We start from the raw sequence: 13,748 nt of genomic DNA, 5'->3' as shown, positions 1-13,748 counted from the left end.
GAATTTCTCCATCTATCTTCAGATACTCTCTGTCCCCCTCAAATCCTGCCAGTCCAAACTATATAGAAGATCTACAGGGAATGCTTTTGCCACTTCAGTGCATCAGACATTAAGCTAATATCTAATACAATTGGCTGGAAAAGGAGGATTCTTACTTGAAATCAAGTCTGTTAGTTGGCAGGGAAGGATTTCAGGCAAACCAGTATCTGTACATGTGCTACCTTCCCAAATACTGTAGAGTGAAGCGGAATAGGCTAAGAGCTAACTCTGTTCTTCCAGTTGTTCTAATTTCTTGGAAAAAAAAAAAAAAGTAGTTACTTTCAGTTACTATAATGCATCAGATAAATTAGGGATCCATTTGCTTTTTTCGAAGAAGCAGCAATCCTGGAGAGCCATGGAATAGATGTACAGAGTCCAGGAGGTCATTCCAACAGTGATGATGTTGATGGCAATGACTACTCGGAGCAGGTAAGCACTGTGGCCAAGCTGCATGGCCCATAAAGGGGAAGTTCAGTTGAAACAAGAAGAGGCTCTTAACCTCTCGCAAATCAGATGTCTCTTGTTGTTTTTCTTTTATCTAACTGTAATGGGGGAAGTGGAAGAGCACAGCTACCCTATTTTAATGTGTTGAAGCAACCAGTATTCACCCACATGGATTTATTGTCATACAACAGGACACTTGGCAAGTACGCAATGGGGAGGAGGAGGGAAGATGTTCAGAGGGAGGCAGAGAAGCAGAGAAGGTAGAAGAAGACAGGAGGATCTGCTCCAAACAAGCAAGTTACACCATTCACGCCACACGCAATGTATGAAACATGTTAGGAGAGTGTTAACTCACCCAGTGCACCATGCATAACTTACGCTCTCCTTACCCCCAACACTGTTCTAGTTATCCACCCTCAAGAAAGGTCTATAACAGTTGCTCCTATATATCAGGCACCAACATTCTTCCCTGCCAAACTAGGCATGTCTCTTCCTTTTACACTTATTATTTCTTTCTGCAAGAAATGTCTCCTTTACAGCTTGTGCTACAGCTCCTGTGAGTTGCTTATCTGGCACCCAGGCAAGTCCCTGCTCTGTACACTTTATAATCCCTTTTGGCAGCCTTGCCCAGCAAGATGCTGAGTGCCCTCCTATAAGGTACTGAGCTTCCTCTCTTTGACTATGGCAGTACCTTTCAGGAGCATCTCAGGATCCATCCCAAAGACACTGACAGACAAAGGGTGAAGGGTGGGGGAAGGGGTTTGATTAAATGAGGTTTGACTTTTATTTGGCTCTGTACCTGTTCTGTATTGTTCTGCAACTATGTGCAACTATTTGGATTGTTTACATATTATCTGTCTTTTTTTGGTTTGTTTTATGTTTGCATTTTAACTCTTGCCTATTCTCTATTTTCCTTGGTTATTTTTAACCCTTGACAGCAACTTCTTTTTTAAATTCTCTAGCAAAAGAATACCCCTTCCCGCACTCTGAGCCCTCACCTACCCTAAAGTTGGTGACCCTTCCTTCACACACCTTCCTGACAGGTATTGCATCCCCTTCCCAATTTTCCTTCAGGTGTCATTGTTGGCCAACCCCCCCCAGGGCTGTGTGTGCTTGGCACCAGTGGCCTTCAACAGTTCACTTAGTTCTGGTTTTGCCATGAGCTGTGTTCTGTGCTACACCCAGCAGCAGCTGGGGTGGGCAGATCACTTTTAATTGACTGATTTGAGAGAATTAGGTAGGTCTCCTGCTATAAAAGCTGCTGGTAGAGAGTAATAGCAACCGAGTGTCCTGGAATGAGTCCTTAACACACTTGGCTATGGCCCAGTACAACAGATATCTGGCAGACACATTCCCAGCCGCTCTGCTTCTGATGGGTATTCAGGCCTTTCTTATAGGTCATCACCAGCAGATTTGGTGGAATCAACTTTGCCAGCTCTAGGTGATGGAAGGCTGCTTTGTAATGGCTATAAAATATGTTGAAACTGCTGCTGAGCACACATAATTCCATGTCAGTCAGATGCAGGACCTGAATAGGAGGTGAAGTGTTATGTAGACTCCCAAACTATGTTTTTTTTCTGTGTGCTATCCAAAATACTTTGAAAAGATAAATAGATTGGTTATTAAAATTTAAAGGTCTTTATTTAGAGCCCTTAAAAATTACATTTCTCAGTAATCTAGCTGGCCTCTCTATGAAGTGTAATTAGGCATTAGCAGCAAAGCAGATTAAATGGCAAGCTCCTAATGACCATTTAACATCCCTTAGCTGTTAAAAACATAAAGTCTCTTTTCCACAGTGACACACTAACTCTGGTAAACCTTAAAACACCAAGTTCACCCAAATACTAATGAAGTGCCTAAAACTCCAGAAGTCAGGACTTTGTATTTCTTACTGTAGTAAATATTACTGAGAGGCCCTTAAAAGTGTGTGCACATAACAGTATTTGCCTGACATTTGTTGTAAATGATTGTATTCCTTTAAATAACCTCAGGACTTTACCAAATCCTGGATTTTCTGTCCCCCTCAGCATTTACAACCTGTCATCCATCTTAATCTGAAATGCGTAATGCACATTTTAAACCTTAAATTTCACAAGTTTATCACTTAAAGGCTGTTGGAAGACTGATAAATGTTTATCATTTCCTTTCAGTAAATAATAATAGCTAAAAAAAATTGCAGGATCATAGTGTGGTTACTATTGGTACCCCATTTTAAAGAGGGGAAAACACCATGATTTTGCCTGAAGTTCTAGAAGGATTCATTTGACAGCTGGAATTAAGAGTTTGGATGTTGCGCAGTCTCCTTATTATTGAAAACCAGGCCTTCTTTCTGATGTAGACTGTGAGACATGCACACTTGTATAAAATTTATGCCAGAATTGTCAGCCTTTTAGGTCTGCAGTTGTGATGCCATTATGCACCATGTTATGTGCACAACAGTCCACTGAGTTTAAAATTTTCACTGCAATACTTTAGCAGCAGAGTTTCTCAGTGTCAGATTTTTTTTTGCCAGCCACCTCAACCAAAACCACGCTGGTTGTCTTACAGCTGAGGGACTTTGCACTTTAGAAAATAGGCAGAGAAATATGAGACATATAGTTCAGTGGACTGGAGAACCTGGCAGTATCTTCACCTATGTATTTAAATTACTTTGGTTCCAGCCCTCTGAAATCATTGCACTGTCTTTCTTAGCAGTCTTAAGAGTTTTTTGGCATCTTTTCCCCTATACATGTGTGAATTCAGCATCTTCACAGCATACTATCTCAGACCAAGGGTTAATTTAGGTTTTTATCCTGTTTCTGAGTGAGGACAATAGTGATATTTAAAGAAAAAGGATTCTTAAAGGATATATATTTTATTATAGTAGCCTCTAGCTTCTGGAAGTCGGCAGTTTTGAGAGGCTTCCTGAACCAGGCAGTGTATCCACTTTCAGCTTTGATAATTTCTAGTAGATTAAATTTTCCCTAAACTTGTCTAAACCCCACCTTTTAAAGCCATTTTTACTTTCATCTGAACTAAAAATCAGTGAATCCTACAACTCAGTCATGATAAGCAAAGCAGAGCTTCCCATTGCCACTTTGGAGTATAGAATCATTCCAGTGAGTTAGATCACAAGAAGCCATGAACAGTTGTTCTTTATTTACTAATTATTTGTGATAAACATTTACCGTATCAACCACCAGCCATTGCTTTTTCAAACTGAAGAACCTGAGTCTCTATAGCCTCTCCTCATAAGGAAGCCACCGCATGCCTCTCCTCCCCAGGGTTGCCGTTCTCTCTACCTTTCCTAGTTCTATTGTGTCCTCTTTAATTGGGGTGACCAGAACTGTGTATTCAAAATGTAAGCCTAGCGTGAATTTGTGCAGTGCACAGTGCTTGCTATCTTAGATTGGTTTCCTGACATACCTAGTGTATCACTTCTGTCTTTATAATTTAGTATTTCCTCGGAGTATCCACCTCCCTATCCTCTCAAATTCCTCTCAGAAGTTGGGTGTGCCACTCCTTGCCTTGCTTACCTTTGTCTGCACAGTGTGGGATATCAGTCCTAAATCAGTTTTGTAAATTTCTTCCAATTCCAATTCTGCCCCTGTAACGAATGTGTAAGTCACTGCCCTTAGTCCATTACACACTTGTTTGTCTGTGGGTTTTGTACTCATGGAGTAATAATGCTTCTCTCTTCTCCTTTCTACATTCACAGGATGACAGCACTAGCCATAGTGACCATCAAGACCCCATTTCATTAGCCGTGGAAATGGCAGCAGTAAACCACACCATCTTGGCATTGGCCCGGCAAGGAGCCAACGAGATCAAGACAGAAGCTCTAGACGATGACTGATACAAAGAGAGGGGAGGGTCAAAGCAAGACGTAACTTAGTTTTAGACGTAGCACCTTAGCAGACTTTCCTCAGTCCTTAATATGTGTTCTTACAGTATAACTTTGCAGTTTCTTGTACGTCAGTTAGCTGTTAGGGTCTTGTTCTGTGAAGATGGCATGGTGCCCTCAGCCTTTGCATATACTCTCTCAGTATTAATTCCCAGTAAATAATCAATCAACCAACCAACCTCCCTCTCCCAGCCCCAGTGGCTAGAAAAATCTTGCTGCTCTGTCTTAGCATTCAAAGTGCTTCCAGGTATTTTAGACAGCCCTCAATTACAAGTCTTAGGCTACACTTAAAACCTTGGATAACCTTAGAGATCGTGTTAAAAAAATAGTCTGTACGCTTTCCCTTCTCTGAGACTGAAAGGATGCAAGCTGAGGTAGTGGCACAGGGTCGATGGACACCAGATCGGGAGTATCACCAGAGAGTAAAAAGAACACTAGAAACCCCACTTCAGCATGGGAATAAATCATTTCCAGCTGCAATAAGCCGTGCCTCACTGGTCATACAGTGACTTGATATACTTTTGGGTGCTGTGCTGAGAATGTCCATTGGAAACACATTCACGTATTTTGGTTGATGTTCACATATTCAACACAGACATCCTCTACTCTCACGAGCTACGTGGCTTAGTGGATAAGTACTGCCTTCTGCCTCTGGGACCATGATTGAAGCCCAGCCTGGAATCATATGAAAAATGAGCTGAATGTCTAATGGACAACAGTCCACTTCTCAAAACCACTATTCATTATTTGGCATGGCTAGCAGTGCCTGCTCAGAAGAGGTCTAGACTCTATTGATCTGTCATTAACAATTTCACCTATTATTCTTCCTCTCACCTTTTCTGTCCCCACCCTATTCCCCTCTCCACTTTGCTGCTTTCAAAAGCAGTGTTTTCCAGGAAGGTTATTAAAGTCATAAAATGGGTGAGTGGATTTTTACACATCTGTGTAACTAATGCCTACATCCTGACTAGCCTGGAAGGTTCTTGGAGAACTTTTGCATCTGACCTTTGCTAGGAAACCATCATAGCATAAATATTCTCCTAATTATGAACTCTTTTTGTTTCTTTAAAGGCAGGAGGATCTCTTACATGAGAAATGGGGTGTGAATGTTTTGTGTTCTCTTTACTCTGTCCTTGTTAAGATGTGAGAAAGCTATACGGCTACGAGCAATTTAATTAATAATTGGAAGCCATACTGATAATGGATGTGGTAATATTTGTAAAGCAAACCTACTTTAAGTAGCAGAAACTAATGGAATTGTTTTCCTTGATCATATGTAGCACTTTTGTTACTTTTTTCTTAAAGATATTTATATTTGATAAGTCTTTTTTTTATCATTTGAGAATTCAAAATACCAAACAGCAAACTTGCATTACAGAGTCACCCTGCGATCACCTTGTCATCTAGTATCTAAATGATGAACTGTGTGTGCATCTAAGAAAATTACATCTGCTAGCATTGTGTGGAAATGATCTCCTGGCATCCTGATAAAATGATATGCTGCTGCCGGTAAGAGGAAGCATTTCAATGGAAACAGCATGGGAAGTGTTAGAGATGGGCAGGACTGTGTTGCATTAAAACTAAAAATTAAAAACCCATGTAAATTTTTGTATGTAGATATATGAAAATTTGCATAGCGTTTCCTCAACATTCCATTTTTATCTTCCCAGTTTACGTGGGAATAGCTTAAAAAAAGGAAAACAGCTCAGTCTGAAGGATGGGTTTCCCTTTTCTCCCCTCCACTTTTCAGGTGGGGGAACAAAGGGAAGTTGCTGTTATTTGTCTTGTTCTCATCCATTCCTTACATTTCACTATCAGATAGCATTGTGAACTCTGAAAATGTGGCTCCTCAGCAGGTTTATAGCCAGTTTACACCCTTCAAGGCATAGGCCAACTAGATCATCTTTACATCTGTGAATCTCATGAAAATTGCTTAGGTAAGTGTGGAGGAGATTTTGTACTTTCAGGGGGCACAGGGTTGGCACCTCTTTGCTCTGTAACTTTGAAGATGTGTAGGTAGGGCTTGGCCTCGTCTTTCACTTATGGATTTCATTGGAAAATTTATGTGCTTTCCTTAGATATCGATCACTGAAGCAGAATGAAGCTGTCTTTTTTTTCTTTTTCCTGTTTATTGCATTTCTTGATTTGGAAAATTCGTAAGTAGCATCAGAGCAGACTCAGGAAAGAAAGGAATTGGATCAGCGACCATTGCAGCAGGAAAGTTTCTTCTTAACATGTGTATGAATGTCTTGGTACTAAAGAGTGAAAGGATGGGGAGAGCTTTTATTTCTATTTTTGCACAGCAGAATGATCAAGCAAACTATAGCCTTTGTGGAATTTTACCTACTTACTCATTCCACAGTCACACACCAAGCTGACAAGCAACATCCACGATTTATAGTGAGGAGATTTTAATAATCGATGACCTCTTTACGCTGAGCTTGCCACCACCATTTGTTCTGGCTGTTTCATTTTAAAAAGAACAGACTCAAACTGTTGGACAGCTGTAATTTTAAAAGAAATATTGCTTACTATACCATCTTAAAAAAAAAGTCATTGTTTCAAGCATTGCCTTTTTAAAGCAATAGAGAAGAATAAAAGTAGTACTAGAACTTCTATATCCTGATTATAGGTTCATGTGATGCAGGGTCAAAGTGACACCATTAAAATTGTATGTCTATGCCACCTAATGTAGAATAATCTCATCTTAATTCTGTTTGTCCCTGTCAGGTAGCAGCTGGTCTCATCACGCATCAATATCCTATCAGAAGGTTAAACAGTTAAACCCCTTGTGAATGACTGGAGTTTGACAGATCCTCCCTGTCTGTAGCTTCCTGGTAAATACCAGTTTTCTGCTTTCCCACAGCATCTTCTCACCAGAGAAAGTAACAAATGGCTTAACTAGGGAATCAGACAGTTCTGTGTGTCAGTGTCTGGATTGGCCCTGTTTTGGCTTTTCTTCAACCATTGAGAGGTACGAGGAAGGTGTAAGATTTCAGCCATTACCAGGGTGCTTATGGCAGTTTGTTTCCTTGATTCTGAACAATTTGCTGTTGGCTGGTGGCTTTTTGGTTTCTCATGAGTTAGCTAGAACAGATGGTGGTGTGGTGATATCAGGAGAAGTGTACATAATCTGGAGTGAGTGAATTGGTGGAGAGTGTGTCCTGGAATTCAGTCTTTGTTTTAGGGTTTTTCCCACAATATGGGGCTGTTGGTTTTCCATCTCTGGATTTTCTTGAAAATTAGATCTCATTTTTGTAGCTTTTCAATTCAGTTGGAATTTGTTGTAGCCAATCTGGAATTACTGCAATTTGTTCTCATGTCAGTTCCCTTGAAGTGGATCTGGTGGCAGACTAGATTTACCTTACTGTTCTGTGAATAGAGAAGAAATTATTTAAGATGCTTTTCTTCTGTGATGGGCACAGATTGCTTATAGTTTTGTAGAATAAGTTGTAGCTGTTATTTTGTCACTCATGAAGTCCTTATACTTGAGTTATTGTTTCTTACTGTCTTCTTAAAACAACAATTTCTACCTCCACTTCTTTTTCAGGTTGTTGTTTTTTTTTTTTTTTCAGTTTTTGTTGTTTTCTTTTTGTTTTCCTGAGGATATGAGATCCCAGATGTTTGCAAAAGCAGTATGAGTTGATAAAAATAAGTCGACATAGGGGCGAGCAGGCATGTTATCCATTGATTGTGTAACACATTGTCTTGTGTTACAGAGACATTTTCTAAATACTCTATAACCATCTGTGGTGTTCCAGCATAATCCTGTTAGTCCCGTGCTGGATATGAGCAAGTTGGTTGTGAGTCAGCAGTACACCTTTGCAGGTCACTGAGAAAAGCCTTCAGCAAGTCAAGGAAAGTCCCCTCTGTTCATTACTAGCGTGACATCTGAAGTATTGTGTGCAGTGTTGGGCAGGAGTGAGTCCACCATAGGGCTGCTGAGGTGAGAGGGTCAGAGCACATGTCATGTGGTGAGAGATTGCAAGAGCTGGGGTTGTTCAGGCTATGGAAGCATCCTCTGTTTCATTCTTCATCTTTCTTAATGGGTGGGTTTAGAGAAGTCATAGCCAGGCCCTCCTCAGAGGTGCATAGCAACAAGGTGTGGAGCAGTGAGATAAAATTGCATTAAAGAAAATCCCAAGTGAACATGAAGAGAAATATTTCTTCATGCTTAAAGTGGGACAGTAGTGGCCCAGAAAGGCTGTGAATATCCCAGCCTTTAGGATATTCAAAACTCAACTGGACAAGGTTGAATTAGAGACCTCTAGAGGTCTCTTCTGGCTTCAATTACTGTATGATTCAATACAAACCTGCTCAGGTTGAGGTGTTTCTTAGTTCTGATCTGTTAGTGTTGACTTGTTTAAAGAAATTCCCTCAATTTGTTGGTTTTTGTTTTGGTGTTTGATTTTTTTGTTTGTTTGGGGTTTTTTCTTGTTTGATTGGTTGGGGTTTTTTTCTCTTTTGCTATTCATAAGAAGTTCTCTTTCCTACTTTTCTAATAGAGGGGAGCATTATTTGCAGGGTCTGGCTCCAGGCTCCAATCAAGCCATAAGAAATACATGTCATTAATTATTTCCTCTGTTTACACAGTTTTTCAGGGATATTTGAATTATTCTGTTTGTTTCATTGCCTAACGTCAGACTGGTAAGTTTTCTGTGTTTTAGTAACATTTGTGCTGTAGATCAGATTTTGCCTTCGTTTGTGGGAATTTATTGTTGTCTTACTGCTGTGAGTGCAGGTGAAAAATTTCACATAGCTGAACTTGTTAGAGGAAAACTGTAATTAATTTAAGCCCATTGGTGACTACTATGATAAGCTAGGTTTTGGTTCAGTAGATCATGAAGTGGTGATTATCAGAAGCTGAAAGGGTCTGACTAGGAACGAGTCACATCCTCACTGAGATCTTCCTTTACTGACCTTAAGTGTTTGCTGCTGGCTGCCACTGGGAAAAAAACCACACTTCAGGTCTGATTTGGATGTCAGTTTGAAGAGCAATAGTAATGGTGTTTGTCAGCACGGACTGGGATGGACACAGTTAGACGCCCGAGTGTTAATTGCTGCCTTGAAGGTGCCTAAGAACATGACGATGAGTTCACCAAAATTTTGACTTCCCTTATGAGATAGAAACATTTTCCTCCACAATGAAGTGCTGCTTGCAAAGAAGTAAAATGAAAGCGTTGCTCTGGTCTTTCACCAGAGCAGTTGAGTCACTGAGACATCTGGTAGTTGTAAAGGGGTTTCATAAGGAAACAGGTTTTATTTTTTGTGTAGACAAAACCAGCAACATTAGTATAAGAGTTCTGAAAACTCAAAATCGCTGCTCCTAAAGTACTTAGAATCATAGAATCATGGAATCATAGAATAGTTAGTGTTGGAAAGGACCATAAGATCAAGTTCCAACAATCCTGCCGTGGGCAGGGACACCTCACACTAAACCATGTCACCCAAGGCTCTGTCCAGCCTGGCCTTGAACACCTCCAGGGATGGAGCATTCACAACTTCCTTGGGCAACCCATTCCAGTGCCTCACCACCCCAACAGTAAAGAACTTTTTTTTTTTGCCCTTAGTATGAGACCTGTGGATGTTTAATAGAAGATTTCCCCCACTCCTTTATCCCTGTAATTCTGCTCATTTTAGGTAATAATATTCTTCTAAGAAGTTTATATTCTTCCTTCCACCCCAGCTACATCATTGTGCAGCCCTCACTCCCCAGTGTTCATCAGCTTCTTTTAAGTTCATTGGATAATTACCAGCCAATTCTAGGGATTGTTTTTGTCAAAATAATTTTTGCTCTTATTTTAGACAAAGCTTCCCACTCAAGTAGCTCTTGCACTCTTTGAAGTTATTTAACATGATAATACTATTTTGATCAAAGTCTTAAGCTTGTAGGCAATAATCTTGAGTTTGGTGTAGCTTTTTTCATTTGGCAGAAATCTTTGTTGGCAGGATCGGTCTTGAAATCTGTGTTATGTATCAGTGACCTAATGTGTTCATTAGGCAGCTGGAGATTCTGTGCATGTGTTAGTAGCAGTAGTCAGGGTTGTATTGTGTTCCTGGGTAATTTAGTGGAGTTTTGTGGAATCAGGCATTTTCACTGTGATTTCTTGGAAGGGAAGGTTGATTGCCAGACCAAAAAGTACCTTGCAGTTCCCAAGAAGAGTTGCAGAGACGTTTCAGAATAAAACATCTCCGCTTGGGCTTTTTGCAGCTGGGATATTTACTCAGGATATTAAATCAGTTGTTGGCCAAGAGGCATTTGGCAAGCTGAAAAGCATAGCCCTGAAACCTTCATTTTAGCATCTTTTATTGTTGTCTAATTTATGGGGTTTAAACTGTCCGACTAATGAAAAGAAGAGCCATTCTAGAGATGGCAGCTGTAAATTCAAATCTAAAATACGCAAAAACTTACTTTTCTCCTTTGTGAGAAATGTTTTTTAACTAGAAAAGTGGGCTTGGTCATTTTGAGGACTGTCAGTAAGACGCCAGCATTTTGATGTTGCTTTTTGTCCAACAAATACAAATAAAATCAAACAAGTGACAGTGATCTCAGTGGCACCACTGAAACAGAGATGTGAGGAAAAAAGTTCAAGCAATTTCAGAGTTGTGCTTCACTAACCATGGCCTTAGGTTTTGTCACATAAAAATAGGCTAGAATTGTTTGTTCATGCCTGTTTTTACATATGGATCCATTGAACATAGGTGATGCTGTGGCTAAGATGGTATCGACACAATTACAATAATCAGTACAAACTACTCTCTGTTTTTGCTAAGGTTGTTCTTTATGAATACCAATATCATACTTTAGCTTGAGCTTGCTGGAAAAAGTAAACAAATATATTCTGCTCTTTCAAAATGATAAGATATGCTCTGTGATGTCTGCAATGTGCTTGTATCCAGACGATAATATTGATAGCTTATGTCACGGAGATAGAACAGGGTTTGCCATCTTCAGTGCGGAGGGAAAAAAAATCGCAAAACATATTTTAAATGCCCCTTTTAATCAGGCTGATGAAGAAAACGAACTAATCTGTTCGATTGCTGCTGTGTTGCGCTCTTCCTCGTTCTTTCCAGTAAGCTTTGGAGTGCTCTGGCCAACAGCTTAAGCGGGAGTGAACTAAACCCATTGAACTGGAGTGAACTGCGTAATGGGCCTTTGATGTTTCTGTATGTACAGTGCATCTCTTGCTCAGATGGCTTGGCAGAAGGCTCTCTATGCCATTTATTCCCTCACTTCTCTCTGCTGTTAAATGGAAGCGGGTGTATTCTGCTGATCAAAACATCCAGCACACTTCTGCTAAATCCTTTCAAACTGCAGCCAGGGTAATTGGGATGGGTAGGATAAATGCGTAAGAGTATGGCAGTAAAAGTGATGGTAGTTCTTTTGAATGACTGGGTGTCCTTCTGACATGTAATTAGCTGCTTTAGAAAGATGTGGATTGGCATGGTCATAATTAAAAGGATTTCTGTCTTTTCTGTGATTGAAAACAGAAGATCTTCCGCCCTCTAATTCACTTTAATACCAGTGTTATTAGTGACACTTGGAACACAGCTACTTCGTAAACTTAAATAATGACCTGTTCCTAATGGTAACTTACAACAGCAGGGACTGAAACAGAGTTTAGTTTCTATGCAAAGCTGCTTCTCTTCCTTTCTCCTCCCCTCATGAAAGTATTGCTTCTCAGTGGGTTTTAGAAACAAAAAGGACATTTAGTTATGTGTGACAGCATGATTACAGATTACCCAGGATTCTGGTTTAGCTGCTCTTAATTTGTTTTAGAGTGTTGGGGAGGATTGGCTATGGTTCAGGACTCCACTGAATTACTACTCATCCGGTGTTTTCACCCTGCCTGCAGGTGGAGGGTACGAATTGCACTGTTGTCCTTGGTTCCTGAAGCAAGGAATCCTGAAGCTAGCTCATCTGTGCCCCTCCAGGTTCTCCTTCATAGTGTCTCATAGTTTGAAAGCCTTATCAGCCGTTGTTGCCAAGTATAAAACTGTATTGTCCTCAAGCTGTCTCCTGTCTTTTTTTGGTGTCCTGATACAAGCTAACACAGCTTTGCTTAAGAAATCTCAAGCTAGCCTGCGGCTGGAGAGTTGGCCGGACAGCGTGGTTGGCCCTCACTACAGGAGGGGATATATAGTGGTGACCTAAAATAACATCATAATCTTTCTCTGATAGGTTGCTGGATTCATAGGGTATTATGTGCCTTTTTATTCTGTGTTTTTGTGAAACATTATCTGTTGACCAGTCTTGACCACTGCAGAGCCTGTGCTCCATTTTTGCCCTCAATTTTCTTGACCATATTTTTCCATAATGCTGTTCTCCTGCTGTAGTTAAGTGTCAGACAGGTTTCCATATGCAGAGGTGCATATAGAGATTCTTAGTCAAATTTAGAAAAATTAGCAGGTTCTTGACTCCCAACAGATTTGCAAAAAAAGTTAGGAACTTCCTTAGGTTCTTATTTAAATCATCCAGATACTTCTCAGCTTCTTTGTAGTGAAATACTTGTGTGTAAATCTCATCCAGTGTCATGTGGTTCAGAACAGACCTGTGGATCATGGGTACTTCCGTTCTTCCAGCATGGTTAGCTCTGGTGGTACTACACTCACAGTAGCAACTTCTTTTCAAGGATGTGTTTTTAGACATTAACTTGCTGCTGTTACTGACCCCAATTCAGCTTCCTATCCTCCTCTCCCCAGCCTTTTTCTTTAACTAATTAAAGTCTTCCATGTTATGGCAAAATGGCATATGTAGCTTAAATAATCCACCTCTGTAGTTAAGAGGTTGGCTTTAGCCTTCTGAGATATATTTTACGTCATTTGAGATTTAAAAATACATTTACTTGTAAAGTTGGTCTGTGAAATCTCTCAAGAAGGGCACAGAGATAATGAAAGTAAATTATTAATTACTATTTCTCACCCAATATATTCCATTAAGACTATTAAGTGTATGTGCCATTGATCAAAGCATATTTGACTTTGGATATATGTTTTTTTTTTAAGTCTGCCTGCTGATGAAGTTGCAGCTATCTTTCTTTGACAGGACTGTAATGGCAGTACTGAAAATATCCTTCAGGAGCTAACCAGGGCCTAGAACTCAGAATATCAACTCACTGATCAGGTTTTCCTATACTGGAGTGCAGACCATTTAATTTATGGCAAGTGAGCAGATCTTTTCAAGACCAAAATAACACAGACTCACACTTAACACATTCAAGCTTTTCTTTTGAAAAAGTTTGATACATTTTTTGGGTGAAAAGTAGCAGCAGGAGCATCTCACCTTTCTGAGTATTGGATAGAAAGGTTTGAGTTTAGGTGGAGTGATGCTGGGTTCAGAACGGTGAAGAAGTAGTTTATTGTGTTGCTGGGTGTATTGCAC

At 40.1% G+C, this 13,748-nt stretch overlaps 1 protein-coding gene across 22 annotated transcripts in view; it reads left to right on the top strand.

Moving 5' to 3' along the window:
- The window catches only part of HMBOX1 (homeobox containing 1), a 111,865-nt gene extending 105,895 nt beyond the window's left edge, over positions 1-5,970 (top strand). For 8 of the 22 annotated variants that reach the window (XM_061461128.1, XM_061461134.1, XM_061461139.1 and 5 more), the window contains 3 exons: positions 374-468; positions 675-806; positions 4,181-5,970. In XM_061461128.1, the coding sequence (XP_061317112.1) occupies positions 374-468; positions 675-806; positions 4,181-4,318 (365 nt within the window). In that variant the 3' untranslated portion in view covers positions 4,319-5,970. The other 14 variants (XM_061461148.1, XM_061461143.1, XM_061461142.1 and 11 more) reach the window with 14 other exon arrangements.
- Positions 5,971-13,748: the final 7,778 nt, after the last annotated feature.

The sequence above is a fragment of the Pezoporus flaviventris genome, unplaced genomic scaffold (genome assembly GCF_033815535.1).
Source record: "Pezoporus flaviventris isolate CSIRO_AGI_PZ_B2104156 unplaced genomic scaffold, CSIRO_AGI_Pfla_v1 ptg000031l, whole genome shotgun sequence".
In the NCBI taxonomy this organism is placed as follows: Eukaryota; Metazoa; Chordata; class Aves; order Psittaciformes; family Psittacidae; genus Pezoporus; species Pezoporus flaviventris.
Note: the sequence above shows the minus strand (reverse complement) of the source record. Positions and strands in the feature narration are given on the sequence as shown.